At 44.0% G+C, this 26,989-nt stretch overlaps 1 protein-coding gene across 4 annotated transcripts; it reads left to right on the forward strand.

Moving 5' to 3' along the window:
* The first annotated feature begins 366 nt into the window (after positions 1–366).
* gata2b (GATA binding protein 2b) lies at positions 367–12,156 on the forward strand. Of its 4 annotated transcripts, none has more exons than XM_067240760.1 (6): positions 367–387; positions 3,901–4,386; positions 4,878–5,458; positions 7,441–7,599; positions 9,541–9,666; positions 10,571–12,156. In XM_067240760.1, the coding sequence occupies exons 2-6, from the start codon at positions 4,152–4,154 to the stop codon at positions 10,856–10,858; spliced, it is 1,389 nt and encodes a 462-aa protein (XP_067096861.1). In that variant the 5' UTR covers positions 367–387; positions 3,901–4,151; the 3' UTR covers positions 10,859–12,156. The 4 variants fall into 4 exon arrangements, with proteins under 4 accessions (XP_067096861.1, XP_067096877.1, XP_067096853.1 ...); XM_067240776.1 differs by lacking the exon at positions 367–387 and adding an exon at positions 3,333–3,518 and having other exon boundaries at positions 4,878–5,459; positions 7,454–7,599; XM_067240752.1 differs by lacking the exon at positions 367–387 and adding an exon at positions 3,333–3,518.
* Positions 12,157–26,989: the final 14,833 nt, after the last annotated feature.

Here is a 26,989-nt window from a genome sequence, read left to right on the forward strand (position 1 = left end):
CACATGGGATCGCGCTTTAGGCTGGTCTGATGCCTGGCTCTCTATTCTGCACCACACACAGTCTACTTTGAAGCCTCAATTTGTAACATATCCAAGATACCAGGAAGACAAAGCGGTGAAAGAGGGAGGGTGATATGTTAATCCGACGCATTGTCACTAATTTGTGTGTATCCTACCTAGTAATGCTTTTGAAAGAGAGTCAGAACGAGAGCAGAATCATCCCCAAGACCGACACATGGTGAAGACAGGCTCTAAGCAGGGCAACGTTTTGTCTGAATTGACCCTCTTACACATGCATTATTCTGGACGGGTTTGCTGATAACGAGAGTCCAACCGGAACCATAAACGAGAAGATTAGGACTGGCCTATGCCTTTCAGTAAACATAGGTAAGGATAATTAACTGTTTATTGAACATTATTTATGTAAACGCATTTCAAATGTTATTTCTAATTCCTATTGTCATTCTTGGTGGTGTCGGTTCATGCTTATTATGCTTAAAATGTTTAAAATATCAGGTGAATGGTCTGAAAGTCAAATCTTATCTTGACATTTTCAAACGAGTTGTCAATGTTTTCAGTATTAATCTTTTACAGTAATTTTGCCAAATAATAATCAAATAATCGTAAGAGCATATTCAGCGTAGAACAGTCAAAAAGGAATAGGCCCATTAGGCCTATTTACCAACGTTAATCCCATTTTTTGTATTAGTCAATGAGTAGTAAGTAGTGTGTTATTTAATATATTTTAACACCATTTTAACAATCTTCTTCTTCACTTACGTCTTTAATGTATTTTAACGAAACGTAACTTATTCCCACATCTGTCTGTCTCGTTTTATATTAATTAATAAATGAATCCATGCTTAACACATTCTGTATAATTCCTACAGACTTTCTCATATACTGTTGGTGTCATTGTCTGATGACTGCCGGCCTATACTGTGCCAAGTTTTGTAGACCTTTTAAAACCCCTTTCACTTTTTCCAATCTAATTACCATGTCTGGGTACAACCTATCTGATGCCGCCGCCGCACCGTGGCGCTCACTTACCCGATTTTGGTCAAGCCCAAAGCAATGGTATACGCAGGGCCGGTCCTTCCTACAGGCGACATAGGCAGCCGCCTATGGCGGCATGAAGAGGGGGGCGGCATTTTCCTGTTATTTCGCCTAGGGCGCCAGATGTGCTAGGACCGGTACTGGGTATACGATAATTATCTAGCTTATATGATTGTGTTACCTAATTTTTTAAGCCAGTAGGCCTAAGTGTACAAATTCTTAACACTGACCATGTCGCATTCTTCATGAGACATAATCCCACATGAATGCAACTTTCAGAGAATACAATGGGGATATGGTTAATAATAAGTAGCCTAATGCAACCTATTCATTGGAAAACCAGATCAAGTACAATGTAGCTGTTGGGCTGTCTAACTAATTCTCATGAATACTGACCACTACCATAAAATAGTGATCATCTGATACTGTGCTCCCCTAGTTGTGTCCAATTTGAAATGCGTTTCTCTATAGTTTGATATTGATTTCGTTTCAAATGAGACCCAAGTGTTCTCTGGAGTAAAATCAAATCCCTGGTCAGGCTAGTGTGACCACATCTCGGTCTCGCTGTCTTCAGTCGCCACTGGATCTATATAGACACTTTTCTGAATCAAATCAAAGGTCAGAAGACTGTAGCATTCTTTATAAATTATTAATGGTACAACAGTGTATAAATATCAAATGTATACCTCCCAATAGTGTCCTCGAATAATATGTTCCTTGAGATTATCCACTGGGACGTAAGAAAATCCCATGCTTCCCCATCTCTCTCTCTCTCTCTCATCCATAAGTGTTATTAAAAGTTCGTTTCCTGATTATGTTTTTTTTTTTTACTCCACTAAGATGTTGTGACGTCAGGATATGGCGTCAAGGAGGCGGCTAGTTGGCTGGTCAGGGCCCGGCGCTCCCCCTCCAATTATTATAGTCATATTTACCATGCCGTTTGCACGCGTACACAAACAGGCGCACAGACCGATATTGAGTTTGGCTATATTAATCTTTTTTGGTAACAATGAATAAAGATGGTAGCCTTAGCCTATAGATTTAAGATGAAACTCAGGAGCACGCATCTGTGTCATTGGCCGGGTTTCCCAGATTCGTTAAGAAGCTCTTAACGCTAAGAGCTTCTTAGGAGCGTTCTAAGAGCGTTCTAGAGCGTTCTTAGAACGCTCATTGAAAGTGAAGCAGATCCGCGGGGAATGTTACCGGCTATTGGCTGGTAGCTGAAATGTAACGCGGTTCAGCATGCTGCGGTTTGTAATGACAATGACATTCTAACCACTATGTTTGTATCCGTACGGACAAGTGCAAAATTATTTACACAATAGCCATGCAATAAGCCTACCTGCAAGGCCAGGGAAGTGGCGTTATATGCCAAGTAATTTGTTGGAGCAATTATATAATAATATAAACAGCAACCTTAACAAAATACAGCCAACCAAACAGTATTTTGAGGAGTATCACTCCACAAGATACCCCCAGTATCTTTACCACTGTAACAGCGGGATCAAAATGGAATGGACTGTTCTAAAGGGAAAAATAAATACAAATTCAGTCGAGGTTTTATGCGCGGTACAATGAAGATGCTCAATTGGCAATGGCTTGTCTCCACGCCGACTGTTTCACTGCTATTGCACTGTTTGTTACATCAACCGAACAAATCCCGTTTATTATAGGTTGACAGTTACACCCTGGCATTAAGATGTAAAACAACTTCTGATCGTCCCGGACTTACAAACAAAAACGATTTTCTCAGGGAACAAAACAACGATAACCTAGACAATGTGTTGTTGATAAATTTGAGCCTGGAACAGAACATAGCCTAAACTATTAGCCTACTATTACAATAATCTACAGTGTTCGCTGAACATACAATTGTGTTGGGCTATTATAGCCTATGCAGACCTCAAAGTAGACCTAGGCTACATCAGAAGGCTATTGCACATCTTTGTTTACAAATATTATAAGTATTTTCTTATAATTTAAAAAGTGTTCTGCGACGGAGCAGAGTATACCTATAAGTGACCCCACTGATTAATATGTCCCAGACAAAAAAAGGGCATACTGGCCGCTTGCGCTACAGCCCAGTCGTGTGCTTGTACGAATAGAGAGACAGATGAATGACGTGAAAATTCCGGAGAGGGGGTTGAAAAGAGGAGCGAAGATGCAATCCTATTGGCTGCGGCATGGTCAACGCTGTAGCCAAGACCCCGCCCTGCGCGCATGACATGGAATCCAGCTGGCGCCAGTGCTGACAGTCAGTAGAAGTGCATGTTGCTAAAGGCCTCACAGTCGGAGAATACTCAGCCGAGAACCCCGTCAAACCACCACGGAAATAATAACTATTAACTACTTTGTAAAAGTTAGGAAGACTTCCAAAAGTAACTGAGAAGAAGTTTTTCTGGAGGGCGAGACACAAAATACCAAACAGCCCATCACAGTTGTTGGTCAGACAAACTGAAAAGGTAATTACATTTAAACCACAAACTGGACTATTTCTCTATGCAAAAATGGCTGATACGTGTTTGTCTATTTTGTCGTTACAAAAAAAATTGAATAGGCCTATACTAGGTTACAGTGGAGTTTGCGTAACTTAAGGCGGTGTGCGTTGCTTGGGCTATTGCTCGTTAGATAAGAATGGTCGCAGATTCCGCTCAGGTTAGTCTGGATGGGTGGGGACGATATGGTCATTATCTTATGGTGCGTCTTCTCATGCATTACCCACAAAACACACCACAAAAGCAGCAGCCTCACGAAGTCTATCCTAAAGCACCAGAGGCCATAGTTGACTACACAACACCTTGTAAACTCTTCTGAAATATTAACATCCTATTTCCTGTACTACAGGTGTCCAATGTCAAACTCAACTTGATGTCAAGAAAGAGAGAGAGAACATCCATTTGACTGCGAGTGAGGACAAGCTAGAGGATCAATAGGCGATAACGCATTTTATCATGTTTTCACAATAGGACATTTCGTTCCAAGAAGGGTGAGATTTTTTCAAAAGAAAAACGAGGAAATACAGGGCACAGTAATAGAGAAATCCTCTCATTGGAGAGGCATTGCTGTTGTTGACCCAGTTCGGTTCGAGTGGAAAGATGGATGTAGCGGCGGATCAACCTCGGTGGATGGCGCATCACCATGCCGTCCTGAACGGCCAACACCCGGACTCGCACCACCCCGGCCTTTCGCACAACTACATGGAGCCTACGGCACAGCTCCTGCCTCCGGACGAGGTGGATGTTTTCTTTAATCATCTGGACTCACAGGGCAACCCCTACTACCATAACTCCGCTCACGCAAGGGCGAGAGTATCTTACAGTCAAGCGCACGGTAAGACAACTCGTTGTTCTGAAACATATTGTCGCCTCAACCTGTAATAACTTTGAAATGTGTAACTTACTTGGAACCAATTAACAGACAGACAAATACAGATTTGGTCAAACTAAAGTCGACAGATTTGTGTCCAATCTCAGTCTATAACCAAGGGAATAAAGATTTAATTGCAAACATTGGGAAAAGAATAACAGTATTTATCCTATAATATATGATTATAGCCTACATGGTTAAAATATATTTCCGGAAAGGTAGTTTTTACTTACTCCATTACGTTTGACAAAAAAAAAACTAAAAACAAACAAAACAATTCAATTGCAGAATAGTCTACTACAGCGTATAGGTTATATCTACATCAACAGGTGAAGTTGGTGTTCAAACGTTTTATATATTTTAAAATCATAATGTCGCCTAACCTACTATAGTTCCACGATTGTCGAATACATTTCGCGAATATCCCTAAATCAATGTTACTTATATTTTAACAGCTCGTCTCACTGGGAGTCAGGTCTGCCGACCCCATCTCATCCACAGTCCAGGGATTTCGTGGCTTGACAGCGGCAAAGCGGCTCTCTCAGCGGCCCACCATCATAACGCATGGGCCCACTTCAGCAAACCCAGCCTGCATCCCGCTGGTTCCGGGACTCCGAGTGGCCTCTATCCGTGCAGCAATTCTAGTTCGGCCTCTGCTTCCTCGCTAACTCCTGCGTCACATTCGAGTCCCCATCTTTACAGTTTCCCCCCTACACCACCAAAAGATGTTTCCCCGGACCCCGGGGCAGCCTCTCCAACGTCCTCTGGCACCAGAATGGACGAGAAGGAGTCTATTAAATACCAAATGTCAATATCTGAGGGGATGAAGATGGAAGGTTGCAGTCCACTTAGAAGCAGCCTGGCCTCAATGAGCGCCCAGACGCCCTCCACACACCATCCAATACCAACATATCCCACATATTCTCTCCCAGCGGCGCATGAATACGGAGGCAGTTTGTTCCACCCTGGCAGCCTGCTTGGCGGATCATCTTCCAGCTTTACACCGAAATGCAAAAGCAAAACAAGATCGTGCTCAGGTGAGTTTCGCCTCTCTATTCTGATATTTGAATAAATTATTGCATTGTTTTGTAAATAATAGCCTGTTCATAATAATGTCTTAATATAAGCAATGCTGCTAAAAAAGCTAAGCATGATCTACTTAGCCTACAATAGTAAAAACAAGTGTAATCCTTAAATACATCTATAATTTTAACAGTAAAACTAAAATAGTCACAATTACAATGCCAACAAAAACAATAATAATGACTATAATAACAACAATATTATATAATAATAATAATAATATGAACAATAATAGGCCTAGTAGGCTATATTCTTTAAGAAAGGCCTACTAATTGTGATACAAATAGATAAAGGCTACTATATTGTTGTTGGATTTGCATTATTATTATCGTTGTATCATAACCCTGATTAAAGATAGGCCTACAAATTAAATGTTACGTTTTTTCCTGAGGAAATTGTGACATGGCAACTTGACATTTTCAGTAGTTTTCAACAAAACGAAGATAGGCCTAAACAGACTGTAATAATTTAATAAAAGATAATTAAAAAACACGTCAATTATTTTGTCCAAAAACATTGAAACAATATTGTAAGTTCTTTGACCTTACTCAATAATAACATTTGACCATTTCACACGTCTTAAAAGTTCTCATCTGCTTAAAGACAGTCCTGTTTAAAAAAACGAAGTGATGAAAACATGTAGGCCTATAAAACAAGATGAAATCGAACTATTCCCAATTTAAAATAAAACTCGTGTATTTTGATTTGAATAGGTAAAAGCTAAGCCTACCGCCTTCCATTCTCGCACGGCCAATTCCTGGCTGAGAGCGGGCGCGCTTTGGCCTGACACGTTTATTATCCTCTTTTGTAAACCGCGACTCAATTACGCTTGAGCTGGCTTGCCCTTGAGAGCGGCGAACTGGATACATTGCCGGAGGTGTGAAAAGAAGATCCGCTCGCGCATATAGCCAGAAAACCTCAGCATTTACAATTGGGCCCTTTCTTTGTTACATAATAGCAGACTGCATTGTCACGCCTAACATTTGGCGACTGTAGATTCAGCAGCCGGCCTTAACTTAAGGAGACCGGTATCTTATACATGTTACTGAACTAAACACTTGTACCAAAAGACACAATGAACGAAAAGTAATCATCGTGATAGATTGTTTTACAAACAGGGGTTTGACGAATTCTCTCAATTAAACAGTTATTTGGAATGAGACTTATTTTCTCAGTTGCTGTCAGAGACAGCATCCACCAGAGATACAGTGGGCAGTGGTTGTTCCTCAGTGATATACTGTCTCAGGGGCTTCTTCTGAAGGGTCAGAATAGACCACTTCATTGCTGAAGGCCAGAGTCTCCTGGGGGGAAGTCAGGGTTGAGTCTGGTGGCTTGTTGCCTACACGATTCTAGGAGGCAAAAGCATCACTTTACTCTTCGGTACTCCCTGCACATGCATACCTTAGAGGCACTTCCTGTTTGACTAACCCTAATCCAGGCCCCCTTCCTCTCTCCTTTCATTTAAGTCTCTCTCCATTCTTTATTCTCTCCCTCACTCTTTGTCCTTTCTGCAATATTAAACATCAGAGCCAACAACTGAGACTCCAGTCAACAAGCAGGCTATTGTGGCATTATAGTGTTGTGCTGACTGGCTGTATATGTTTCACTAGTTGGAAATTCTGATGATGTTATTCAAAATCTGTTGAGGGTTAAACATAAATACACAAAGTAAATGTGTTCAGTCCACACTCTTCTTCTGAACAGCTTTAAAATGCAGAGCTTGCAAAAGTAGAAATCTGCCTTTTTCAACTCCAGCTCATACCAATACTGTATACATTGGTCACCCGTTATCCTTCAAACCACAAACAAACACCTTAGAAAACAAAAATACATTTACCACTGTAATAATTTAATGATGTGCATGTTGAATAAGAGGAGGTTCTATGCGTTTTACAGATTAATTTTATAAATGTCCCTGTGCACTCCTTCCCACTTGCATGCTGCTCAGAGGGCCGCGAGTGTGTCAACTGTGGAGCCACCTCCACTCCTCTTTGGCGACGGGATGGTACAGGCCACTACCTGTGCAATGCCTGCGGACTGTACCACAAGATGAATGGCCAGAACCGCCCCCTCATCAAGCCCAAACGCAGACTGGTGAGTACTACGACCACTAGAACCTGTACCACGGACAGAGGGAGAGAGAGAAGTTGTAGAGCTAATGACAGAACAAGGGGCAGGGGGAGGGGGTGACGGCACAATTCCAGGAAAGTTATATTTTCCCAATCAGTTTCCAGGTATTGTATTTCCCTCTCACCCCTGTGCTCCCCTGCCCATGCCTGCATGTGGAGGACAGCTATTTGTTGTTTCTGCTATCATTATTACAGCTACTTCTGCTCCTGATACTGTCACTGATAGCAGGGCCAGAGGATGGCTGTATATTACCTGTCGTTCCCACCAACATGCTGTTCTGATAGGTGGGCCAGACTTTATGGGCAATGCTAACACCTTGTCCCATTTCAGTTACCTCCCCAGTCCTCATGCATTAATATCTATATGGTGCTATATAATTTTCTTTCTATGGTCAATAAGCCTAACGCTAACCCAATATGAGACTGAGTCTCCTGCTTTACATCGTGAACAATATCAACAAATAATAAAAAAATAGATGTTTATTTATTAATCCAGAAGGTCAGAAAGCAAACTGTTAAAGCTTAAGTCAGAGAACATATGAAAAGAATGAAACGGAAAAGTCCCATTGACTTGTGAAATTAGAGTGCCTGTTTTTTTTTGTGAACAATAAATTAAGTCTTCCTTTTAGTAGGCTATTCATTTAATGTAGCAAAATCCATATGTCCATAATTGTAGATGTCACACTGAAATAGACGATGTAATAAAAATGCCTTATGCTATCACAAGCCTAAGTAGGGTCAAGGTTAATAAACATCATTGCGAAGGATACTGATTGTAACTAAGATAGATTATTTGAGTAATTTCTTCATATCTAGAAGCTCACTGTTTAGTTTCATTATTACATTCCCGTAGTTCCTCGAAAATGTTTTGCAAATTACAGCTATAGTCCTACAACGTTTAAACGTCATCTGCAAGTTTAATTAGGCTATAATTAAACAAGGCGCATTCATGAGGATTGTCAGTCAGAAATGTTTTGCCTCTATGAAGACGGCCAATTCTATATTTTTTTTGTGTAGGCCTACATGTTTCTTACTAAAATCTCTTTCGTATACCCTTATGTCTGAAAACCCATTCACTTTCATGCCATAAAGGCCGGAGCGTATGTCAACTTCTGTTCAGCGCGCGTTTTCAGCGGTCGACCTTCCAGTTGTTTCCTATCCGGATATCTGCCCGTTCCAGATAAGGACGCGAGGCCACCGCGTGCTTCCGTCAGTGGCCCGCTTAATTTGTAGTGGTCAAGTCGGCGAGTCCCGAACACAGAACATTGAGTATAGGCTAAAGCCCGAGATCTCAGAATCCCGTTAACCACATAGAAAAAAAGAAAAGAAAAGAGAGTGCGGCGAGGGAGGTCGTGAAATACAAATAGATTTATGACATGTAGAGTCAAGGTCAGTAATCGACCTAATAAGTTAAGTTAATTTTAAGTCTAATCTTTGCCTGACTATACCCTAGGAATTCAGTATCGCAGATTGACATCTTTGGATGAAGGCTAAGTGCAGACATGTCTCCTATTAAGTGCGGAGAATCCTTCAGCTACGACAAACAGTTGTCCCACCGCCTTAACGCCTTTAAACTTTGATAGATTTGAAGTGTCAGTGAAATTAACATTTATCAGAAACCCAAAATCCAGTGCTGTGACTACTATTTATTAATTCTAACTAGAACATTTGACCACATTTATGAATAGATGTGTATGTATATCAGTTTATAATCACTATAAGACCAAAACAAATAGCCTACTGTTGGACAATTTACAGATGTTAAAGCCTTGAGGGAAACATACATAAATGATTTAAAATCAAAGCCTTTAAAGAAAACGTTAATTATGGTAATTAATGTTCCAAATATTTGAATGTGTTTGTATGGGAGGTATGTATCGTAAAGTTTATTCACGTCCTCCTGCAGTCTGCTGCCAGACGAGCTGGCACATGTTGTGCTAACTGCCAGACAACCACCACCACGCTGTGGCGACGTAATGCCAATGGAGACCCCGTGTGCAACGCCTGCGGCCTATACTACAAGCTGCACAACGTAAGTCTGACTGACCACAGGCGGGCCCTCACAATGCCAATAGGGTCAAGTACTCTAGACTGAAGCAGGTTAAACTGATGTGTGGGGTGGTGGTGTAAGAGAATAAGAGAGAGGGGAGAGAGCTGTGGAAAGAGCTAGGGAGAGAGGAAAGAACAGAGAACTAGAGAAAGAATGAGAGGGAGCGATGGGGTTTTCTTTCTTTGTGCTTTATTGTTACCATGGTAGGCGTAATCCCCCTGAGACTCACAATGGTGGGACTGTTATTCAGCCAGCCAGTGGAAGTGCTGCTGGAGAAATGAAAGGTTTCCCCTCTGCATAGAGAGCATGGTGTATTAACATGTATCAGACAGAGCACGTCATAGGTACCCAGAATGCTTGTATTCCTGTATTCATCATTTTAACTTTAAAAGAACTATAACAATTTAATCAGAGAAGATGTTTCTTTGCATTTGGAATGACAATTCAATGTAGAGTGTCCTACTTGAACAGGGCACCTGAAAATAAAGATAAATTATTAAATCAGTAGTTTCAGAAGTTTCCAATGGGCGTTTTTTAAGAGTTTGTACTAGGCGACAGTAAAATGTATCATCAGCATGGTGTGGTCCTCTGTTAATAAGATGGGAGTCAGATGGCTGAGTGGTTAGGGAATCAGAAGGTTGCTAGTTCAATTCCCGGCTATGCCAACCAAAAGATTTGGGTCCTTGGGCAAGGCACTTCACCCTACTTGCCTCGGGGGGAATGTCCCTGTACTTACTGTAAGTCGCTCTGGATAAGAGCGTCTGCTAAATGACTGAATGTAAATGTAAATGTAATGTAAAGGTAATATAGTCATGAAAGGGCCCTATTCATGCCACAACCACAGTTAGCCTGGTCACTCATCTCCTCCACACCTCTCGCTCCACAGGTGAATCGTCCATTGACCATGAAGAAGGAGGGCATCCAAACACGTAATCGCAAAATGTCCAGCAAGTCCAAAAAGAGCCGCCGGGGCGGCGAGAGCTATGAGGAGCTCTCCAAGTGCATGCATGACAAGTCCTCACCCTTCAGTGCTGCCTCCTTGGCAGGTCACATGACCCACATGGGCCACTTACCCCCCTTCAGTCACGCCGGACACATGCTGCCCACTCCCACTCCCATTCACCCTTCTTATGGCCACCCCCACCACTCCAACATGGTCACTGCCATGGGCTGAGGGAAAGGGATCGAGAGAGAGGAACTGTCATGCGCAGCTGATGTTGAGAACTGGGGGAGAAGGATTTTTGTTTTGAACAGGGTTGAGGGTCAACCAGTGTATTGGCCTTCAACTTGCTGGTGATGTGTATAATGTTAGAGACAAGCGTTTGGCGTATATCTGAGTACATTGTCTTGCAGAATAGAGAGGAGGGGAGAAAATGTTGAATCTGACAATAAATACTGCTAGGAAAGTAGACAGGGGAATATTTCTCACCATTAGGTACCAGCCCCCATGATTGGAAACACACACACACACACATATATATAATTGCACAAATGAGTATGTTTGCCACAGATGTCTCTCTGAGCGCCCCTGTCTCCTGTCCAGATGCAGTGGTATGTGTTGAGCTGATTTGAAGTAACTGTGAATATTGTAAATGTGTGAGATAACAGGGATGGATCAGCTTTTGGTAAAGACAGAAGATTCTTTTCACACCATTGGACAAAATATATGCTGGATTTCTGCACATGGACTTCTAATATTTTAAAGGAAATTTACAAAAATAAGCAAACAAGAACATTTATAAAGCTTAATTAAACCGTTTATTATGATTATTGTTATTATAATTATTTGTTAGTGTTTTTAGATAATTTATTTTCACTTTGATTTTGATCTTCTTCTTTCTCACCTGAAACACGAATATTGCTATCACAACTATAAATCTATTTTTAGCTGAAACGCTTTCTTTGAGCTTTTTGACATTTAGTCCTCATGACAAATAAGAGATTGAGATCACTGCTCTATTCTGCTCCCTTATTACTCTACTGTCAAGTAAATAAAAAGGCTGTTTGTATCCAATCAGAATAGAAAGAGATAGAAAGAGCAACAGTCATGAACTTGGCTCCATACAGCTTTCTGTCTTCACTGTATGTGCCAGCTGAAACCATCAGCAAGTTCAATCTGTTTTGGGTGTATAAACGTTCTCTACATGTCAACGCATCTGTTTTCTCAAGTTGTCTTGTTTGGAAGAAGTATCACTGTTCATTTATTTGCTGTGCTTCTGGTCAATGACAAAGCCTTTGTTGCTTGTTCTGCTTCCTGTACGTTGCCATGGAGAGGAACTGTTCTGAGGCTTCTTCTCACACACTTGTACCTCTCTCTCTGTGGCATTTCTGTACCATAGCCTCTCATTGGCTACTCTCTCTGCCACACAGACAACCACACACCTGCTTTTAAAACCTGACCCAAACAATTATAACTTGACAATCTAAATGCCATAACAAAGATGTTAATAATAAAGAAAAGTGTAAACATGACTTGGATGACTCTGACATTTCATTGTTCCTTGAGAAAACTGCCAAAGACTGATGAAAACTTAGCGGGAGTAAAAATGAAAACAACACATGCTAGACACCATAGGTTTTAACAGGGCTAAATGGTAGGTTGCTGCCAGAGTAAGATCGTCTCATTCTACTTCAGAATGTTCTTCAATCCAATCCCTTTCATCTAGCATTGGAACTGGCAATCAAACACAAAAGACATACCAAAAAAGAGACAAAAGTTGAGGATAATGATTCAACACTAATGTTCTCCACCATCTGCTCAGCTCCACACAACAGGTGTGCCATAACAAACAACCTCAAACAACCTCTACCAGGTTACATTAAGACATGTCCCTTAAATAAGCTTTGCTATTGGTTTCTGGGAAAACAGATTGTTCTCTTGATCCTCATGGTATCATTGTCTGTGAGAGCCAGACCGCTCTGTACACACCTTAACTCCTGTTGACATGGAACAGATAGGGATGCTGTTGTTATGCTGCTTGGCTCTAAGCTGTGAGATATGCATTGTTGACAGAATCAGAGAGGTTTAATGCCAGGATGTCAGCTTCTGGTGTTGTCAAGGCTGTTATGATATAGGGCCCTCTTGGTCTGTCCGTGTGCCCTAATATTCAAAACTAGCTCTGAACCTAGGAACCATGTTGACTACTGGCCTAGCAGTCACATGTACTCTAAGTACACACACACACACACACACACAGTAAACGTGTATCTTTGAGGAGGAGATTTCTTATGAAAGCCACATGGGCCGTATATGTTTATGTCCTTAGGCTACAGCACTGGGGTCTCAGACACCACTGCACTGGGGTCATCCTAAGTGCGGGCCCTTGAAACACTCTGCCCTCTCGTCCCTTCTCTGCTCCCAAACTCCTTGACCTCTCACCCTGGAAGCACTTATCCTGTCATCGTGCCTAAGCCTCCTACACTGGTCACAGACATACCATTTAAAGAGCCTTTTAAAAATGTCCAACTGCAAAATATGACGACTGCTGCAGGGAGCGATAGAGAGAGGTGAAGAGAGATAAATAGGGAGCGAAAAAGATGGAGAGAGAGAAAGAGGTTATAAAGGAGTACAGGGAGTCTCTTCCTCAAAGGGCACATTTTTTGAGAAATGTAGGGGGTAGAGAGGGTAAACGGGTGGGCCTCCTAAATCTGTGACCTCTGAGGTTTACTAGAACCCCCCACCCCAACCTCCCTGCCACACACACACACACACACACACGTACACACAAACTCTCTCTCTCTCACACACACACACACACACACACACACATACATACCTCCTCCCTGACTATTTGTTTTTCCACCAAACTCAATTAATGGAATCAAAAGCAAGGAGGCCAGAGCTGGACTTCAGAGGGACGAGTTGAAGGAGAGATGGACGATAAAGAAGATTAAAGTGGAGGGAAAAGGAAAAGCAGAGGCAGCTTGGTTCAGTTCATCTCAGGGTCCCTCATGCTGTGGATGATGGGAGGGGTATGGGCTGTATCTGGGGGGTTTGGGGTGGGGGCACAGACTCCATAGAGCAGCATGTGATGCTGGTACAAAATAATGGGACCTTAAACCAGCTGTTTGGTAACTAGTTGCATTGTACCTCCACCACTTTCCGGTATTCAGACGTCAAGCTAAGTTATATCATAAAGACATATTTGGCCCAAATAATGAAGTTTGGCTGGGGATTGCTCAGGTGGCCAGGCATTTGCTACACCAACACACGTTGTTGCATGTCATTGTCCCAGTGTGGCTAGGTGCACTGGTGCAATCTTGGACATGTGTGAGGACCTTACTAGGATCTAGGTTCCATACACAAAGGGTCCCAATCTCTACTGGAATCTCCAGAGGGGTGGAACACACAAAGAAGTGAAAGAGAATAAAGAGAGAGAGAGAGAGGGGGGGGGGGGAAAGAAATCTAGGAAAAGAGGGGGCAAATATCTAATGTGTTCAACTTGCCTATCACGAATGTCCCATGGGAGAAATGTAAAGAAAAATGGCTGAAAGAGACTTTCATTTTCACAACCCCCCCCCACACACACGCACACACAGGCACACGCACACACAGACTGTGAGAAAACACTACAGTTTGCAGCACAGATGTTCCCTGCTCCATGAGGGCACAGTACCTTTTGTGCCACTGTGCATGCAGAATGAACTGGCCAATACTGGGGCAAAACAGGAAGCGTAAGACATAACAGGAAACACTTAGCGGAATGTATTATGGCACAAGGGAATAAATCGGACTCATACATACAGGACACATGTACATACACACACATATACAAACACACACAAACATGACTAGCACATATGATCTTGGGTTACATTATGCGGATGGGGTCTGTGTGACATCCTGGGGTAGAAGATGCTGACACACGGTACATTCTCTCTGAAAACTGGGACACCCTCCAACCCCTCAGACTCCTCCTCCCTGCCTCCCCCTCTCAACCACCACCCTGGACAGGTTCCTTTCAAGACTCTTTCTTCTCCTGTCTGTGGCAGACAAATTCATTCCCCTTGTCTCCAAACAATCCCTTCTTTTCTTCAGCTTGTTGCTCCAATGAGAGAGTGAGTGACTGAATGAGGAAGAGGGACAGATAGTGTGTGTGCGAGTGTGAGAATGAGAAAGGAGAGCAGGGCAGAGGAGAGGAAGATTTGCCAGTGAGTGAGGTGGATCAACGCTTTATCCAAAGCTGTGCTAACCTGTCCTGTGTGTGCGAGGGCCCCTGGGACTGGGTGGCTGTGCCCTGCTATCCTGTAACACCTGACAATAGGCCCACGGCTCGGCCCCAAGGAAACATGAGAGGGGGGAATCTAGGCCGGGAGATAGGAAGGGAGAGAGAAAGGGCAACAAGGGGGGGGGGGGGGGGATGCGAGTGGAGGTGTGTGAGGGATGCTATGCTGGCTCAACTGCTTCAGATGACGGGGTGAAGAGTGGGGAAATGGGGATGGGGAAGAGAAGAGGGTTGAGATCCAACAGACAGGAAGCTGTAGCTGCTCTCCAGTAACTCACACCCCACTGCGATTTGAAGTTCCTGATCAAGTGCCAGGTCCCAGCCCACTGTTCATGTGTCCACCAGAGGCCTTATCCTCAGCTCTCTAAGCCCAGCCAGGAGGCCTGAATCTGGGACAAAGAAACTGGGCCTGCTTGGGCCCATCCCCATTCCTCCACCATGACCATGGGATGATGGTGGCGCCTAGAGATAGCATTTTTTCCCTCCACACACCCATGCCGCCTTGTGTTGTGTCTGGATCCCCACCTTCCACCCTCTACCCCACCCTCCTCCGCTCGCCTATCTTGCTTTCTGCCTCCCCCCTGCCTTCCCATCACCTCCATCTCCCCTGTGTTTGGTGCCCCTCAGAAGCATCAACAGACCACGCAATGGCACACGCAAGAATGCTGTAATAACAACAAACACATGCGTAAACAGGCACACAGATATTTACACACACCTACAAGCTCGCACACACACTCACATTGGCACACACACATTACCCCCTGCATTGATGTGATGGCCAGAAAGAACTCCCTCCACACACACTCTTGTCATCTCCCTCATTGTGTGTGTGAGAGGAGATTTGGGAGATAGCCCTGATCTGACACTGATCCACACGGCTATCTGAGGGCCTCCGTCTGCCCGCCCGTTGTTGCATCTCGTCAGGGGATTTCACTGCTGGTCCAGTCGAATAAAACATGTTATCACTGCATCTGTCTATAGAGAGTTCTCCCTTCGCTATCTTAGTCTCTTTTCGTATCTCTTTCTCTCTCCCTCCCTCTGAACCCTCTCGCCTCACAATAACACCATCTCAACGTCTTACATGCAACAAACAGAGACACTGTACCTGGGTTTAGCTATATTTTACAACCTACTATGTTCTGCTGCATACTTGGGATTCGTGCTTGTGTTGGTTAAGGAAGTAGACCTGAGATCTGATCTCCAGCCGAACAGAACGGTAGATCTCCGCATGAAAGCTGCTAGGATCTGTTCTAGAGACCCAGTCCCACTGACCCCACCGTGACCTGGGCAGCAAGCCCTCCAGCCTTAGAGAGGCAAAGAGAAAGAGAAAGAAGGGGATAGAAGAAGAGACTGCTTAACACTATATTATTCCTGAGTATTAGGACCCCACATTTTGCTACTTTGGAAAGATGTTTCGCCATTTAAAGGGGATTCACCCTTGTATAAAACATTGTTTGCAATTATCAAACATTTTGTTTCTGCACACATTTCACTCATATGGTAAGGTTCACCAAAGGTAAGCCAAGGTTTGGTAAAGACTGCTATGAAAATAGCAACCCTTTGGTTGCAAACACAGAGTTTCTAAATGTTTAACCGTGTAATGTATTTTCACTGGAAATCCTCAATGAGTTATTGTAATTATTGAGTTACTGTACATGACACATAGAATAGAGTGAAGCTGAGTGCTGGGATGGCTGTGTGTGGTGGACCAGCTCCAAACACAGACATAACACAGAGCTGGAGGATGGAGCTGAAATGTTGCAACTCCTGCAATTTCTACTGCTCTTATCTGCCCCGGTCAGATCACAGGCCTGATACCCCAACGCCCCACCCATACACAGCACTGGAAATGACTACTGCCAAAACCTATGTTGATTCAAATCTACACACACACACACACACACACACACACACACACATATACACCAACACACACACACATTCTCTCTCTCACACACACACACACACTAACATGTTCAGAATCCATGCACACAAACAAAATGTAAGTAATTTATTTTGGACTTTGTGAGTCTGCTCGTGAATTCACATTATCATCTCCTTTCAATTCACAATGCATCTTCTCTCTCGTTATCTCTCTTATTTGGCTCTCTCTCTTTCTCTTTCTCTCTCTCTCTCCCCCCCTTCTCTCTCTCTCTCTCTCTCTCTCTCTCTCTCTCTCTCTCTCTCTCTCTCTCTCTCTCTCTCTCTCTCTCTCTCTCTCTCTCTCTGTCTTTAATTTGGGCTGATTGCCGTTTTGACGGTTGCTTGTCTTATCAGCCTCTTCCATCACGCTCCTTTTTCATTTCCTCTCCTCCTTATTGGTTTTCTTTTCATAATTTCTGCACCGCGGCTCTTTAACCCTTCCTGCACCTGCCAGCGTCTATGACATCACCATCTGGCTGACCTCCACTGACCTCCCCATAGATCACAGGTGCTTCGTCTCTGTGTCACTGCATACTGTATCTTGCCACAATCTTTGATATTGACACAAACAGACTCATACGTTCTTAATACCCACAGCCTCATCTGTCATCTGCTTGTTAATAAGAAATAAATCTGAAGGATCAGAACAATACCCATACGAATATACACATAGAGATATTAGCAGAACACACAACCACACGCACACACATACATACACACACACACACACACACACAATTACAATTCAGGTCAAGGGAAACTGGAGACATGGATGTGAGTACTGAGAGAACAGTGAGAAAAAGAAAGATAGCAAGAGACAGAAGAGATCATCCCCTGCCTCTGCAGGAGCAAACCTGTCACTGTACACAACATGACACAGTGCACACACACAAACACACCTTCACACATCTCCTCCAAGTGCGGGCACACACACACGCACACGCTTCCCCCTGCCACCTTTTCCAGTACCACTGTCTCCTCTCATCTCACATCTTTAATTTCACCTCTATTGTTGATGTGGCCACAGCCTACTGTTGTATTGTCCTCCATAAAATCCCACATAATGAGGCTGTTTTGTCAACGACAGGAAAGCTATTCTCTGTGGACAGAAAACACTTCTGGTATTTACAGCTGCTACATCTCAACCACACTCTCCCAACTCCTTCAACCTCTTTCAGTAATCACGTACAGAAACATACATGAACATACACTTGCGCGCGCACACATACACACACATACTCCCCATAGAGAAGTGTACAGCACATGTATTCTAGGATCTGTGTGTTTAATTTAGTCAATGGTGTTCCAGGACAACAGTGAGCATCCATCTTAGTGTACTTTTCTGCAGTCTTTTCAAATTATACACACATAGAATAAACCAGTCTGCTGTGCTGGACTGGACACTGGTTGCCTCCCAGGAATTTACGATCTTTCTGGATTTTGTCTTTCGCTTAAAGTCACAGGGCCCTATCTTGAACCCAGCGCAATTGACTTTGTCAACAACACAAGTATCATTCCTAGTTTGCACTTGAAGCAAAGCGGACAAAGGAGGCGTGTTCCGGTGCAAACGTTCCCTGGTGCTATTTTGCAGTTTCAGAAAAACAATTCCGCCACTGACCAGGAAAAAAGTCTAAAGTCAATGGCGCGTTATTCAGATGCTATTTTAAGGGCGCAAGCTTGGTCTGTGCGCACTGCTGGCGAGGCCAGCGTCTTCTTTCTGCGAAGCTACGTTACATGTTTTGATTTATGGCGTGTTACATTTCTTCAATGATTATAAAAAGATTTTCATGAGAAATCTCTATGTAGCCTATGTGAACTTGATTTGTAACAATTGTGGCAATTTCCTCCCACGCCTGTTTAACCGAAGCTAATTTGGGTGGGTTTCTTCTCCCATCTCCATCAGAATCAGAATTCGGTTTATTCGCCATGTAGCCTATGTTACACAAACACGGAATTTACTGTGGCAGGAAGGAGCAAACAATAAACATATACGGGTATTAAATTAAGTAAAAAAGTACAATAGTTAAACTAATTCTAAGAACTAAACAATTAAATATATATATATTTAGTTATATTTAATATACAATTTAGTGCAATGAAAAAACTGCTCTGCCTTTCCCATACAATGTCACTTCTCAATCTGTTACGGCCCTGACTAGAACGTCGGTCTCCTCGGCTGTGAACCGCTCCTGGCGTGCGCCTGGCCAATCCGCCGTTATAATAGCAATCCGCCATGGAACAAGCGCTGCTCTTAAAGGGAATGTGAGATGACGCTCTGATTGGTTTATTGCACGTTACGCCCAAACCACACCCATTAGTAATGTAGCTACTTCGGACCAACCCATTTTAGATCTGCGCAAGGCGCAAAGTCATTTATCCCGCCGGCAAAATAGCAACCGAGTCGAAGTCCCGCCCACAAAGTTACTTGCGCTTTGCGTTTTGATACTTGCGTTTCAGATCGTTAAAATAGGGCCCACAGTCAGGTGTGAGCATCGTATTTATTTGATCTATTCTTTATAAGGGTTTGTAGGGAAGACATTTGAATCAGTTTTTAATCAGGAGGGACTTAACAGGCGTAACAGGACACACATACTGAAACAGACAACAACAGTTTCCAGAGCGTAGGATATAGAGTGGACAACACTCAGGAAGAAAAGTCACAAATGCTTTGTTTTCTATTCTGTTTAAAAAGAAAGAAAAATGTACATAATTCATAACAAACAAATACACAGGCAGGCACACACACAAGAGACTGTAAATGTGTTTTCCTGATAGGTCTGATGGAGGAGGGGTAAGCTGGACAGTATGTTATCATTTTACTGAGAATACAAGGATTGTGGTTATTTGACTCTTGGTGAAATTAGAGGAAGAATGATTAGCAGCAAAGTTAAATGAAGATGAATTATATTCATAATCAATTAAATCAAGTACAAGGCAAACGTGTTATAAAATGAAGGGTTTAAATCTTATCTCGTTTATCATGATTATTGAAAATTGGAGAGAGAAAGAGAAGGCCAGATAAGAAGAGCCAGAGGAAGAGGGGCCAAGGAGGAGAACAAGACAGAGAACGATGGTCCACACTAGCCAACCTTCATCTGGGAGAAACAACCAATCAGCACATTTGACTTCCAATGCAACAGGAGATCACACAATGAGGTGTGAGAAACATCAAGCAAAGAATCCAGCAAGTCTTTAGTATTGAAGACGTGGGCAAAGGTGTCTCCTAGCCGAGACAATATTGATGAATGAACTGATTTTCACACACTCACTTGCACGCACACTAGGTAACATGCAAACAGGGACGAAACCAATATGTCTACTAAAATGGATACTTTGTGAAACAAACAGGATCAAACTGCTCGTTTACACCCTCACATTGTGCTTTTTATTGTCATTTAAGAAAATGCTTCCTCCACAGAGCCACTGCCCCAGGGCCTGTTGGGTAGAATAGCGCTCAGATCACCGTGTCAACATGACACAGGATTGAATAACTGAAGGTTATTAGACAATGTTCTAAACCTTGTTGTTTCTCCAACTCCCCCTCTCAGGGTGGCATTGTGTAAATTACTGGACCTCACTCCAGTTACACCATTCATCACCATTAGACCTGCAGTGTAATCAAGTGTTACTTTACCCTTCTCCTTCACCGCAAACCTCTTTACTTTCCAAACAAATACAAACAAATTCATCCCCCCATGAAGTCAACAGCCATTCTGTTGTTGCTTTAAGAGCCTGAATCAGGCACCAAGATTGTGTCTCTTCAGTTCACAGACGTGTGTTGTTGGTCTAGATTGAGTGGTAACTGTCTGGTGGACAGAGAAGGCTATGTTCCATAATATATCAGAGGCACTTACTTTGGGCTAGGCTCCAACAATTCCAACTCACCACTGTGGCCTGGTATTGTTCTCTCTGAAGTAGCTGACATTTTCATGCAGTGCAGGTTTGTTTATAGAGCAGACGCAGACCTGGATTAAATGTTGTGTACTTTAGTGGTGTGTTAGATTACAATACGCTGTCTCATTCAGCAGCCTCTGTGATGGGATATGGTTGGGAACCAATGAGACACCCCATAGTGTATGCATGGGTATGTTTACGAGCATGCATGGGAGTGTGTGTCCGTGTGTGTGATACATCGCACTCCCACTTTCGAGCACACAGACACACACACAAACATGTAGACGCACACACCCTACTACAGACGCCTCTAGCGTGGGTATGGGTGTGTGTGAGGGGAACATGGTTCCGCCAATTTCTATAACAGGAAGTCAGGCTGGAGTCAGCCCACACACCAAGGATGCTGAGCGGCTTGCGGCCCTGGCCCCAGACCGTGGGAGAGAGGGGAAAGGTAAGAAAACCTTGCTTTCATTTACATCACCCTATCATGACTCTAACAAAAACACTGTACGATGCTAAAATACCACACTTCTAAAACTCTCTGGATTGAACAAAAATGGTAAAGGGTCAACTTCGGTCCTTGAAGAGTTCACGTGTATACAATCGGGTGTATTGTAGCTAAATGATGGAGAAGGAGGGATTGAACACGACTGACAGAAAGCACACACCCTGTATTTGAGTACTTCACCTCACAAACTCACCCAATCTCTCTCTTCCTCTCACCCCGCTAATCCTTTAATGACCAACCACTGAGAGAGGCTGAAAGAGTTTGACAAAGAGGGAGAGAAGGGAAGAAGGACAGTGACAAAAAAAAAGAAAGATAGTCCCAGAGAATGAGTCAAAGAAAGACAGAGAGACTCACTGCCTGTCAGACAGTGAGAGAGACAGAGAGAGAGGCAGCGAAAAATATAGAGAAAGAGAAAAAGAGAAAGACAGAAAGAGAAATAGATTGATTGAGAGACATAGAAAGACAAATAGAGAGAGAGATGACCCTGGGGACTGATGAAACACTAAGTGGTCAAATTGCCCCAAGTCTAGGACCAATTCAGAATGCTGCCCCCCTGAGAATAAGGATCAGAAGTGTGTGTGTGCGTGTGTGTGTGTATGTGTGTGTTTGTCTCTCTGTGTGTGTGTTTGTGTGTGTGCTACCTGCCACTGTGATGATTAGCATCAGAACTGGAGGACCAAGATGATGATGGAGATGATCCACAACTGAACAAGGAGGATGAATTTTATGTAAATTATGATCCATTCAGAATGTTATAAAGCCATTAGCTGGGAATGTTTGTGTGTGTATATGTATGTGGATGTTTGCACTGCACAGTATTCAGATATGTTTAATACATCATCGTGTGGGACGAAGAGTATCGTCAGCGGATCATGTGACAGGACTCAGACTGAGGCCGGCGCCTACACGCTTCTCAGGGGTCACCTGGGGGTTGTCATGTGGCTACTGTACCCACTGCCAAGTATGTAAACACACACACACAAGTGCAAACACAAACACACTTTCTTTGTAGGACACGAAAAACATGCACACACACACACACAATCAACCACACACTAAACCAGTGCACCCCCCCCCCCACTCCCCCCCACCACAACCACCACCACACACACAGACAAGAAGAGGACAACACATTCTCCCGTGACCCCAATCACACACTGCACCCATCACATTTAACATTTGCCTTGGTACCCCCCTTCCCTCCACTTCTCTAGTTCCCTCCACTCTCCTCTCTCTCCTGCTCCCCGTTTCCTGCCCCTCTCTTTCCTCCTCCTGCCCTGCTCCCCTCCTGGCTCTCTCCCAGGTCATGTAACCAGAGAGTTGCCTGTTGTGTTCTTTCGGCACAGTATACCGAGCCATTAGTGACATCAAATCAGTTTAGCGGTGGAGAGAGGGGACGCACGGGTGGATGGAGGGGCAGTGAGAGCAAGAGGGGAGGAGAGACAACAAGGAACACAGAGAATAGGATGAAGGCACGGAGAGAAAGGATGGTAGGGAAAAGTAGGTGCTGCAGCAAATGAGAACGGGCAAAGAACGAAGAAGAGACAGGAAACAACATGCAGAGCGAGAGATGTGGAGGAACAGTGAGAAAAGTGAGCGAGTTAGTGTGTGTGTGTGAGAGAGAGAGAGAGAGAGAGAGAGAGAGAGAGAGAGAGAGAGAGAGAGAGAGAGAGAGAGAGAGAGAGAGAGGGAAAAGAGGGAGCAATGGAGGGGTAGATCTGGTTTCAGTGTGTTTTCATGCTCCCTCTCCATTACAGTAATGTGCTGGGTCCATTTAACTAATGCATAAAAGCACCATGATACCCACAATAAACAGCAGTACACAATGAATTAGGGTAAGAGAGGAAGAGAGGGCCACTGAAACATATACTGTATTCACACACGCATGCCCGCACGCACACACACACACACGTATGCACGCACACACGCACACAAACAGTCAGCGAGATGACTAACTTAATTACCCTTCCCATTCCTCTTAGTGAGAAGGGAGAATTTAAACCTAATTACCACACCAGAGCCAAATTAAAAGCTTTTCCACTCAATGGTTCCCATCCGTTGCCTGTCAAATGAACAGAGCCCACAGTGCTCAGTAAGCACAGTAGCTGTGTGTTCAGGGCTGGCTTTCTGTGCCCCCACTCTTACACATCTTCATTCACACTGTCTCAATGCCTTACAGACAACATGGAAGAAACAGCTTGACACTGATAACACATTCTCACCCTGCCGCACACTCGCATAAAACATCTGTCAGAAATTGTGAATAGCACACACATCCATCTATGCTCCATTATGAAATATTATAAGCACTGATGGGATCATTTATTGTAGCAACAGTCTTTAGTTGACCTAATCCCATTCACTGGTCAGTGTCACCTAGCTGTGTCCAGTCTAAAGGTCTGCATTGACCTCCAACTCATCTTTTCAACCTCTTTCCCCCCTGTCTCCCCCCCCTGTCTTCCCCCCGTCTTTCCCCCCGTCTTTCCCCCCTGTCCCCCCCCCTGTCTTTCCCCCCTGTTCCCCCCCTGTCTCCCCCCCCCTGTCTTTCCCCCTGTTTTTCCCCCTGTCTTTCCCCCCTGTCTCCCCCCCTGTCTTTCTCCTCCACCTCCTCTCCTGCTCTCCTCTCCCACTCCTGGGCTGCTAATCCCGTCCTAATGTGGACAGGCTCAAGTCTTCATTCCACTCTGTACCATATCCAATGTTTCAAAGCTGGTCTCTGTGTTAGCTTGTTCTTCTGGGCCCTGCTGGGGTCAGAACAGGGTCAGAAGAGGGCCACAAATGGACCAGAACATGAGCATAACATAAACAGAACTGGACCAGAACCGGGCCAGAACCGGGCCAGGACTGGGCCAGAACAAAGATAGAACAGAGACAGAACAGGAATAGTGCAGGCCAGGGGATGGAGGTGAGCAGCCCTCACAGCTAAAGATCTGGACAGACTCTTTAGATTTAGAGCTGTGGCTGAGATTAAACATTGTCAAATGAGAGCTAGGTATTTAGGTCTCCTGTTGGATAGTGGTACATATCCTGCACTGACTATGGGGGCAATATATTTACGTCTGTGAGATGAAAGGTTGAATGGCAGAGAGTGATTTGCTAATAGGGTCAGAATGTTAATTTAAAAAAAAATCAACCATCCATAATAAGGCTATCTGTCTGTCAGAGATAGGGAGATCAATATGACCCTGTTGTGTGACTCTGGTACATGTTAGGGTCCCACACACACACACAAACACACACACCGTACCCCAGCACATGGATGTCCTAACCATGACATACAGCATGAGAACAGTTCCTAGAGACACGTCCCAGCCCCCATCCCCATACCCCCGGAGACTCCACCAGACTAGAACACCCCCCAACACACACACACACAAACACAAACACACATACACAAAGGTGACCGTACCTCTTTTAAGCCCCAGCCCATCACTCTGTCCCAGTCACCCAGTCAATACCATCTCTCTCTGGGAAGGCTATCTTATCTGATCCTCCACCAGTCTCTGGGGACTGACCCTGCTCTCCTCTTCCTTATCTTTACATTACCAAACCCCAAGCCAAGCCTCAGCACCCCTCACAATCACAATTCAGTCAGAATCCCCGGGGTTCTTAACATGTATTTACCATAATGTCACCATTGCAATGCATAGACTTCAATGACATCTGTAAATGATTGTTTATTTCATTTAGCAGCTTCTGTTTAACACGTGCCAATACAGTAGGTGATACACGGCGATCCACTGACTGGTAGACAACCGTACTGTGCTCAACATTCTCACGTTGAGCTCACAAAACTGCAGTCCCTCTTTATGTCATCCTTGAGATTCAAGACAAAAAATGAGCATGGCCAAAGCACTGGAGTAGGGTTATTGTAAGACTCTACTGAGATGAGTCTAATCACTGTGTTACCGTACTTGCTCGTCACCCCTCAACGGAACTGTAATTAATATCCTTGTTTATCCTCCGTAGATCTGATGTTTAATGGCTGAGCGGCAGGGTGGGGTTTGTTAACCTAATGAAGTCTCTATCTGTCTGACAGTAGAGGGCTTTCAGACAGCAAGGTTATCTGAGGAGGAAACTCTCCCTCGCTCTCTCCTTCTCCGTCATTACAGGAGATCTGAAGAAAGATCCGTAGCCCTGCCACATGCTGTTCCCGTTACGTACAGCTCTCTCTGTCTGGCTCCTAAGTGGAATGATTCTTAGTTGCCCCCGTTGCTTCCCAGACATGTTGTTTCTGACAGGCTAATCACTCTTCAACTGACAAGACAAAGCACATCCCTGATACATCCCGTATGTGCCTCAGTTTCATTTACTCATTCAGTTTATGCTAATATTTTTGGTTTAAAACTGTTTTGGAAAAACTTTTATTTAGGTTAACCTTAGTAACCTTTAGTTATTAGTGTTACGGGTCTCTGGAAGTTAGCTTTGACCAGTGAATTATCAAGAGCCCAAACCCTCGGAACTAACTCAACTAAACTCATGTAAAATGCATTACTAGCCCTCTCAGATTGCTATCTCTGCCACCCCTAAAAGAAGGGCTACGAGACAGAGGTTAGAGTGCAAAGATCACATCGTTTGAGAGTCTTTATCACCAATCCATCCTGGCTGAATGAGTTTGGATTGGGCTGTGTGGCTAAACAGATCCCAGGCTGCAGGTACTAATGCCATTAGCCTCCCAAGATGTCTGTCTGTCCATCCTAATGCTGTTACACAGTACTGAGCAGCCCCAGGGGGCAAGGCCATGGGCCTCCATCCAGAACACACTGCTGCTCTCTCTGCTCCCCTGGCAGTCAGTCTGTCACTCCTCCTTTCTGACTTCTGAAGAGTCACTCAACTGGAATCCAACTTGTGAATCAGAAAAGTGATATTATTTGTGTGAGTTTAAGGAGTTTACGGGGTAACAAAAATCTTGTTTATTGTGTTGATTAATGAGTACATGCATCTCATTACTCCTCCCACAACCAACCCACTCCGCATCATTCTCTCCCTTCCCTCCTCCCTCCCTGGGGTACTGCTGTAGTAACGGCAGCAGGGCATCTGTGGCACTTTGTCCGTCAGTTAGTATTGTGTGTATTTTCAAAAAGGCCAACGATGACACAAGCTTAAATAGTTGACAAGCTCTGAAATTCATTACTGGGACTGGGGCATCCCCTCCGCTCATCCAATCATCTACAAAAATACACAAAGACGCACAGTCATTGGCCAACCGACGATACACTTGCGCGGCATATTAAAACAATACAAAGCCCTAAACCTAACAATCAGAACCGTCGCATGGGTTGTGTCAACTGTGCGACTGCACAGGGCCTCGCGCCACTGGGGGCCTCCTGCCTGCCTGGTTTGCAATCACAATCACAATTTGTTTTTTTTCCTTCTTTTTTCTACTTCCAATATTTTCGTGCGTGCAGGATATGACTATATAGCCGTTGGAATTATGGACAGTCCCCGTGCGGGTTGAAAGTGATTCTTGCGCGTGCATCACAGTTTATGTCAATAAGCAGGGCCTCGCATGTTAAGTTCGCACAGGGCCTCGCACCCCCCCTGCGACGGCTCTGCTCCCAATAGTAACACACACAGCATGCTAGGGCACACCTGTGTGACATCTGAGTCTCCTACTTAACCTACAAGGCCAAAGAAAAGAGGATGAAGATGAAGGAGAAAGACAAGAATTAAGACTGACCCAAGAAAAGAAGTAAGAAAGATGCCGGGGGAGGGTGGAGGAACGTGCAAACCAGAACAAAGAAGCAGAACG

The sequence above is a fragment of the Osmerus mordax genome, chromosome 1 (assembly GCF_038355195.1).
Source record: "Osmerus mordax isolate fOsmMor3 chromosome 1, fOsmMor3.pri, whole genome shotgun sequence".
NCBI lineage: Eukaryota > Metazoa > Chordata > Actinopteri > Osmeriformes > Osmeridae > Osmerus > Osmerus mordax.

Coding starts and splice junctions, on each gene's coding strand:
- gata2b (XM_067240760.1), top strand. CDS start 4,152: ATGGATGTAGCGGCGGATCAACCTCGGTGGATGGCGCATCACCATGCC. Junction 5,459..7,440: donor GCAAAACAAGATCGTGCTCA/GGTGAGTTTCGC, acceptor TCCTTCCCACTT/GCATGCTGCTCAGAGGGCCG. Junction 7,600..9,540: donor TCAAGCCCAAACGCAGACTG/GTGAGTACTACG, acceptor GTCCTCCTGCAG/TCTGCTGCCAGACGAGCTGG.